Source organism: Mus pahari, chromosome 17 (assembly GCF_900095145.1).
Source record: "Mus pahari chromosome 17, PAHARI_EIJ_v1.1, whole genome shotgun sequence".
NCBI lineage: Eukaryota > Metazoa > Chordata > Mammalia > Rodentia > Muridae > Mus > Mus pahari.
Window position 1 is genome coordinate 66,875,575 of NC_034606.1, and position 8,177 is coordinate 66,883,751.

The 8,177-nt window shown below is 45.8% G+C and overlaps 2 protein-coding genes across 3 annotated transcripts in view; both read right to left on the reverse strand.

Moving 5' to 3' along the window:
• Aaas (aladin WD repeat nucleoporin) overlaps window positions 1–5,105 on the reverse strand; it is a 12,341-nt gene extending 7,236 nt beyond the window's left edge. For both annotated transcript variants that reach the window (XM_021216569.2, XM_029531083.1), the window contains exons 1-5: window positions 4,845–5,105; window positions 4,299–4,426; window positions 1,397–1,452; window positions 1,019–1,110; window positions 803–849 (exon numbers count right to left, since the gene is read on the reverse strand). In XM_021216569.2, the coding sequence (XP_021072228.1) occupies window positions 803–849; window positions 1,019–1,110; window positions 1,397–1,452; window positions 4,299–4,426; window positions 4,845–4,967 (446 nt within the window). In that variant the 5' untranslated portion in view covers window positions 4,968–5,105. The remainder of the gene's footprint in view (window positions 1–802; window positions 850–1,018; window positions 1,111–1,396; window positions 1,453–4,298; window positions 4,427–4,844) is intronic.
• A 1,356-nt stretch (window positions 5,106–6,461) lies between these two features.
• On the reverse strand, window positions 6,462–6,909 carry LOC110335150 (40S ribosomal protein S15a). Its single transcript, XM_021217210.2, has one exon. It carries the CDS (start codon window positions 6,892–6,894, stop codon window positions 6,502–6,504), a length of 393 nt encoding a protein of 130 aa, XP_021072869.1. The 5' UTR covers window positions 6,895–6,909; the 3' UTR covers window positions 6,462–6,501.
• Window positions 6,910–8,177: the final 1,268 nt, after the last annotated feature.

Below are 8,177 nucleotides of genomic sequence, written 5' to 3' on the forward strand. Positions count from 1 at the left end.
TGTATGATGTACGGTGTATGGTGTATGATCTATGGTGTATGGTGTATGATCTATGGTATATGATGTATGGTGTATGGTGTATGGTGTATGATCTATGGTGTATGGTGTATGATCTATGGTGTATGATGTATGGTGTATGGTGTATGGTGTATGATGTATGGTGTATGGTGTATGATCTATGGTATATGGTATATGATCTATGGTGTATGGTGTATGATGTATGATGTATGGTGTATGATGTATGGTGTATGGTGTATGGTGTATGGTGCATAATCTATGGTGTATGGTGTATGGTGTATGGTGTATGGTGTATGATGTATGATGTATGATGTATGGTGTATGATGGTTGCTCAGCCTGCTTTCCTCTTTCTTTTTGGGGTTATGGGGTGGGATAGGTAGGTGGGTGGATTTTTTTGGTTTGTTTTTGAGGCAGTGTATCAGTAAGTAGCTCTAGCTATCCACAAATCACTCTGTAGCCCAGACTGGCCTGCAGCGCAGAGATCCACCTGCCTCTGCCCCAGTGCTGGAGTTAAAGGCAATCACAACTACATCAGATTGCAGTCTGCTTTCTCACAGCACCCAGGACCACCACGGTGAGGAGGTCATCAATCATCAATCAGGAAGATACCCCACGGCTCCCCACAGGCTTCCTCTCTGCAAATGACTTACTTACACCAAGCTGACATGAACCAGAACAGGGGTGACAATGTGCATAGAAGAGTATCGGCCTTTACCTCTCTCCCCAAAGGAATTTTCAGTTCAGGAATTCTGTCCTACAGGGTGGCAGAGTTTGTGCACTCACCAGTTAGTTACTTGGGCAAATTCAGCAATCAGATCTTCACTCCTGAGCTAAGAACACAGCAAACAGACATGACGTACAGAAGGAGCTCACCTACCCAACACTCCCAGGGGAGCTAGACTACGCGCACCCACTGAGTCATCACGTCCAGCCCCCCCCCCCGCTCTCCCTCCCACACACACACACAAAGGAAAGAGGCAGGGAAGAAGTCGGACTTACCGAGAGGTGTGGAAACAGGGAGCCATGGAGTGAGGAGGCTCGGCCACAGAGAGCCAGGGCCCAGCTGCAGGCCTTCTTTACCCACTCAAACACTGTGTGGTAAAAGACAGCTCTGATGGCATCATGCACAGGGCTATGACTGGCCCTGCTCTGGGCGAGGACAGAGTCAAAGCTCTTCAGTCCTTGTGCACAGCAATGAATGCGCTTGGATACCTTCTCCCCAGTACCCACTTTGATTATCTGGGTACTTAGAAGAAAAAGTGACAGAAAAAAAAACAGGCTAAAGAGAAAGGCCGGGCTAACAGGTATTGGAGTGAGGTTGGGAAGTACGGGGAGGAGATAAGCTTACAAACAGAAGGGACTGGAGGGGAGCCTTACCTTCTTCCTCTGAATTTGCAATTTCATTCAGGACTCCAAAAAGGCCCACATCATGCCTCACAAGGAGAAAAAGACAAAGAGTTACTCTGACCCCATCGTAAGTCCCCAAATAGGTTTCATTCATTCAACAAACATATACTAAAGATAAGAGGGTTGGGGAGTGTGTGTGCCTCAGTTGGTAGAGTACTTACCGTGCTATGAATAAAGCCCTGGATTCAATCCCCACTAGCATATAAAATCAGATGTGGTAGCTTATGCCTGTAACCCAACACTGGGTAGGTAAAACTGGGAAGAATACAAGTTGAAGATCCTTAGCAATACAGTTGGCAGGGCTGGATGAGCATTATCTCATTTTTTTATTATTAATATTTTTTAAAAGGAAGTAGGGTAGTATTCACTCATGGCTTCAATCCTAGCACTTGGGAGGCAGAAGCAGGACGATCTCCGAGTTCAAGGCCTATAGAGTGAGGAACAAGATAGCTGGTGCTACACAGAAAACCTGTCTCAACAACAACAATAAAAAAAAAAAAAACAAGGGGCTGGAGAAATGGCTCAGCGGTTAAGAGCACTGGCTGCTCTTCCAGAGGTCCTGAGTTCAATTCCCAGCAACCACATGGTGGTTCACACCATCTGTAATGGGATCCGATGCCCTCTTCTGGTGTGTGTGAAGTCAGCTACAGTGTACTCATTTATGTACTCACATACATAAATAAACTTTTTTTTTTTTTTTTTTTTTTGAGACAGGGTTTCTCTGTATAGCCCTGGCTGTCCTGGAACTCACTTTGTAGACCATGCTGGCCTCGAACTCAGAAATCCGCCTGTCTCTGCCTCCCAAGTGCTAGGATTAAAGGCATGTGCCACCACGCCTGGCATAAATAAACTTTTTTAAACAAAACAAAAACTAAGACAAAAAAGGAGGTATTATATTTTTTTAGTGAGTACCAACTACACGTCAAGCACTTTACATATACTGCCCTTTAACTTATTTAGGACATTAGATTATTTATCACATTAATCTAAATGACATTTTGCCCACTTATAGATGAGGCAACTAAATTTCAAGGATTGGAGGTGGTAGAATTTCTGAGCAAGTCAGTTAGGGTTTGGCCAGGCATGCTGGCAAACACCTTTAATTCTGGTTTGCAGGAGGCAGAGGCAGGAAGAACCCTGTGAGTCCTCAGCCAAATTGATCTAACTGGTGAGTTCATCCAGCCAGGGCTACGTACTGATTGAGATGAGGCCCTGTCTCAAAAAGACAATGAGGGAGAAAAGGGGAAGGGAGAGGAGGGAGGGGGGAAGGAGGTAGGGAAGGGGGGTGCATCAACCATACTTTCAAACAGTGAATGGAAAGTCATCAAAGTGTCTTCAGCAAGGGAAACAAATAATCACAAGACCACTTCAGAAAGATCAATTTGGACATTAGAGGAGTCCAGAGTGGACAAAGGGATCGGGTAAGAAACAACTTAAGGTGGCCCACACCTTTAACCTCAGCACTCAGGAGGCACAGGCAGGCAGATCTCTGAGGCCAGCCTGGTCTACATAGAAAGTTCCAGGACAGCCAGGGCTGTTACACAGAGAATCCCTCTCTCGAAAAACAAAAAAAAAGAAAAGAAAAATTAAAAGAAAAGAAAGAAAGAAGCTACTTAAGGACTCCTCAGAAAAAAGGTGAAGTAGCCTGAACTCTCAGGATATAAAAGAGACAAGTTTGAGAAACTTAGGAAGCAGAATACATAAACTGAAGGAATAATTAAGGCTGAGTAATATTCTGAGAAACAGCAAGCAGTAATTATATCAGCAAATACATCTATAACATGCCAGACACTGGGCTAGGTACTTCCATAGGCAACTTAACCATCATCACTACAACATTACTGCCCCGTTTCTGTTTTGTTTGCTTTTGGTTTGGTTGGTTGTTTTTGAGACAGTCTCATGAAGTCCAGGCTAGCCTCAATTTTGCAATGGAGTCAAGAATGGCAACAGGCGGGAGCTGGAGAGATGGCTCAGTGGTTGAGAGCACTGACTGCTCTTTCAGAGGTCCTGAGTTCAAATCCCAGCAACCACATGGTGGCTCACAACCATCTGTAATGGGACCTGATGCCCTCTTCTGGTGTGTCTGAAGACAGCAACAGTGTACTTATACAGTGTACTTACTTATAATAAATAAATCTTAAAAAAGAAAAGAAAAAGAAAAAGAAGAACGGCACCGCGCTTTTGCTCTTCCAGCCTAGTGTGAGACTACAGACTCGTACCATCGTACATAGTTTTATGTGGTGCTAGTTACATGCCTGGCAAGCACTCTGCCAACTGAGCGACATCCCAAGTCCTGTATGTAAAATTTGGATAAAAGGCTATTTGGCAACAACTCACAAAGTAACAAATGAACGTAACTCATTAACCCAGGAACATAATTGCCAGGGATTCTTTTTACAGATAATGGCAATGATAATAATGGTGATGGCAAACATATCAAGGGATTAATGTGCCAGGAAATGCCTCCATGTGCTTTGAGACTATTTAGTCACCACGGTTTAAAGGGGTTTGGTTTTAGGACAGATTAATTATGTAACTTTTCCAAACATACAGTTAAGGAAAAAAAAAAAAAAGATAACACAGCTTTAATTCTTACATGTCCTACATATTAACGAATCAATTCAACCTTTACCTAACTTTCCTGAGCTTCAGATAAAAGCAAATGAAGTCGGTGCTGGCAGCAGGTTAATCAAGCCAAGCTATTAGGGATAAATGAAGTTTCTGGTAAACCCTTGAGTTTTACAATAAAGATGGATCGTCTACTATGATTTGTGGTAACATGAAGACACAGACTGCAATAAGCAGCCATTCAAGAGCTGTCCAACGCAGGCTCGGTAGACCATGGCCTAAGCAACCGTTTGGCATGCCTCACCAAACATTGATGCATCTCTTCCACACTTGCTCTCGGTGATGGATGAAGGCAGTTCTTGTACCATGGTCCAGCCTCCCGGGGGCTTTTAGGGGATCCTTGGTCAGGTGTAGGACAGGAAGATTGATCCACTATACCTCAGAAGAGAGGGAGGGGGAGGCAGTCAGTCTCTTCCCCAAATCTTAACAGAACTCCCTGCCATCTCCAACCTATGGCATAAGAGATTCCACGGCCCCATTTCCCATACCCACAAATGTAACACTTGTGGGACAGAAAATCTTCAGTCCTCATCTGCAAACCACAATCGCTTTTCACAGGGTTGACACTGGCAAAGACCTGATGGACCGCATCCTTCATCTTCTCTACCCCTCCTAGCACCTCCTCACATGCCTTGACATGCCTAACAGGTCAACACAGGCCTAAAATATATTTCGTTCTCTCCAGTCCCCCGGGGGAGTCATGCGGTCCCCAGTCTGTGAGCGAGCCCCGCCGCGTCACCACCAGCCCCACTTTCCGCATCCCCCACCGCAGCATCCCCACCCGGACCACCTGGCCCCGGAAGTCGGGAGGCGGGCTCTCATAGCTGTTGCCGGTCACCAGCTCGTTATTGTGCTCATACAGGGTGACTTGACCTCTAGGCGGCGGCGGGGGGAACAACCCCAGGGAGCACATCTTGCCAGTCCGAAGGGCGTCTGGAATCCACAGGCTCCCGGCTGGTGATGACTGCGCTCCCCGGAATCTTAATTCCCGGGCTAGATTCGTAGGCGGACGGGTAGCCGTACAGGACAAACGACTGCGCGAAGCTGAACGGAAGTGCGAGGAAGAAAGTTCCCTGTCGGGTTTCGGGACGGACTTCCGGAACTTCCTGGCGCGCCCCCTTGCGTACGGAGCGGGCGCGACGCTGACACGTCCGAGGACCGACCTGTGGCGTGAGGAACGCCGCGGTTTGGTTTTGGTTTGTTTCCTGTGAGACTACGGTTTTTTCCAACTCCGAATCCCCAGCAGCGTCTCCCACTCACTTACTTGGTACGGAAAAAGCCCCAAATAAGCCAGGTTTAGGAAAGTACCTAATTAAACTCTCCAATCCCCGTAAATATCCTTGAGGAAAATACAATGTCATCCTACCAGTGAGCTTCCCCCACCCCCTCCCCGCCCCCTAAAACAACTTTGGAGGACAGTCAGAACGGACTTTTGGAGACAGGGCTACGCCTGCTGAACCCAGAGCCCACAGGGTAAGGCGTCCTGAAAGAGAAAGACGACACTGGAAGGACAGTAACATCTCCGGAGTACATCACTAACAGTCGCTTTTATAATCCTTACAATAACCCCAAAAGTGCACCGTTGAACTACCAGTAGCAAAATGACACAGATTAGACCTAAACACACACAAACCAGACATTGGCGGGGCATGTTGGCCCAAGGCTGTAATGCCTACAGGATGTGGACAGGAATAAAAGATGTGGACTGCATAGCAAGATCCTGCCTCCAATCCTATTAACTCGGATCTGTAATTTCAGCACCGGGAGTTACAGGCAGGAGGATCACTGAATGTCCACTTCATAGTTCTCTTCCAGCTTGAGATACATACCACCCTGACTTTGTCTTATTTAGGCTTTGCTGTTGTGTTTGTTTGTTTGTTTGTTTTAAGGTTAGTTTTATTTATATGAGTAGACTGTAGCTGTCTTCACACACACCAGAAGAGGGCATCTGATTCAATTAAAGATGGTGGTGAGCCACCATGTGGATGCTGGGAATTGAACTCAGGACCTCTGGAGGAGCAGTCACTGCTCTTAACCACTGAGCCACCTCTCCAGGCCCCAGATGGCTTAATTCTAACCTAATTCAAATCAATGGTTTAATTCAATTGTGAGCTCAAAATCTGAATAGACAACTGGGAGGGAAGTGTGAGATGGTGAGACTCACAGGAGCGGGTTCATGCTATCTCTCTGTTTCCTGGCCACTGTGAATAAGCAAACTCTTCCACCTGCTCCTGGGTCTATGATACTCTGGCACACCTGACACCCAAAGGAATGGATCACCTAGCCTTTAATTGAAACTGACTGAGCCTGACCCTCTTCCTTGAGAGCACTGACCATGGTGGTGCATGCACACCTGTAATATTAGACAGGGAGTATAAGGGTTTTGTTTTTTAATATATATTTTTTATTTTCACAGTCCACGAAGGCTTTTTATTTATGCTTTACATTTAAAAAAAGAATCCCAGGATTTTCCCTCCTGTATGTTTTCGTCTTGCCTCTTCATGGTCCATGATGCCAGCAGAGGTTGTCAGCACAATGAAACCGAACTGCCGCGATGGGAGCAGGTTGTTCTGCCATTTCTCCAGGTCTTTGAGTTGAACATCAAATCTAGGACTTATAACTCCACACTTGTTCAACCTTCCNGTGAGGTTCACAACGATCTTCCCAGCTCTGTGGTCATCAATGATCTCGAATTCACCAATGTACCCGTGCTTCATCATCACGGTTAAGAACCGAACGATGACTTTAGAACACGGCCTGATGAGGACCTGGCGCTTGCCTCTCTTCTCAGCGTTGTTGATGCTCTTGAGAGCATCCGCCAGAACATTCATTCGCACCATGGTGGCGGCGAGGGAAGATTTTTTAATATATTTTTATTTGTGTTTTGCCTGTATGTACCTATGTGCACCACATGCATGCAGTATCCGTGGCATCCAGTAAAGGGCACTGGACTCCCCTGGAACAGGAGTTACAGATGGTTCTGAGACATCATTTAGATTTGGGGAACAGAACCAGGTCCTCTGCAAGAACAGTCACTGCTCTTAGCCTCTGAGCCATCTCTCTAGCCCCTAAATAACTTTTTGTTTTGTTTTTTTGTTTTGTTTTTCAATAGAAGGATTCTGTGTGTACCCCAGTCTGGCCTCAAAACTCAGAATTTCATCTTCCTCTGCCTCCCAAGTGCAGGGATTAAAGGTGCCACTGCCACCATCACCTGGCTCTTAGTTTTGGTTTTTGTTTCAAAATAAGTTAACTCTTTAAAAAGAAAAACGGAGCCAGGTGTGGTGGTGCACGCCTTTAATCCCAGCACTTGGGAGGCAGAGGCAGGCAGATTTCTGAGTTCGAGGCCAGCCTGATCTACAAAGTGAGTTCCAGGACAGCCAGGGCTACACAGAGAAACCCTGTCTTGAAAAAAAAAAACAAAAGAAAGAAAGAAAGAAAGAAAGAAAGAAAGAAAGAAAGAAAGAAAAACGAAATGTATTAGTCTGGCCTAGTGGTGCATGCTTTTAGTCCCAGCACTCAGGAAGCTGAAATGGGTGGGCCGCTGTGAATTCAGAGCTATCCTGGTCTAACATAGGAAGTTACAGGCCAGTCAGAGATATATAGTGAGACAGTGTCCCAAAAACAAACAAGCACAAACTACACTATGTCTGGAGACACAAATTCGGGGATACCTCTGAAGCACAGTTCACACTAAGCTCGGCTACATAAGACCTTGTCTTTAAAAAGAAATGTAGAGGATGGACCTCAAACTGGAGCGTAAAGAATGGGAGGTGTGGCAATTATGTCCTGGATTAATTTTAGTTTTGTATTTTTGAGACAGCTGAGGGTGACTTCTAATTTGCCAGGATCCTCCTGCCTCAGACTCCTGGGTGCTGAGAATTACAAACAGTGGTGAATAGTTAACCTTGATTGTCTGTTTTGTTTTGTTTTGTTTGTTTGTTTTTTTCGAGACAAGGTTTCTCTGTGTAGTCCTGGCTGTCCTGGAACTCACTCTGTAGACCAGGCTGGCCTCGAACTCAGAAATTTGCCTGCCTCTGCCTCCCAAGTGCTGGGATTAAAGGTGTGCACCACCACCCGGCTTGATTGTCATTCATCTGGTGCACAGTGAACTTGAGAGACTCGG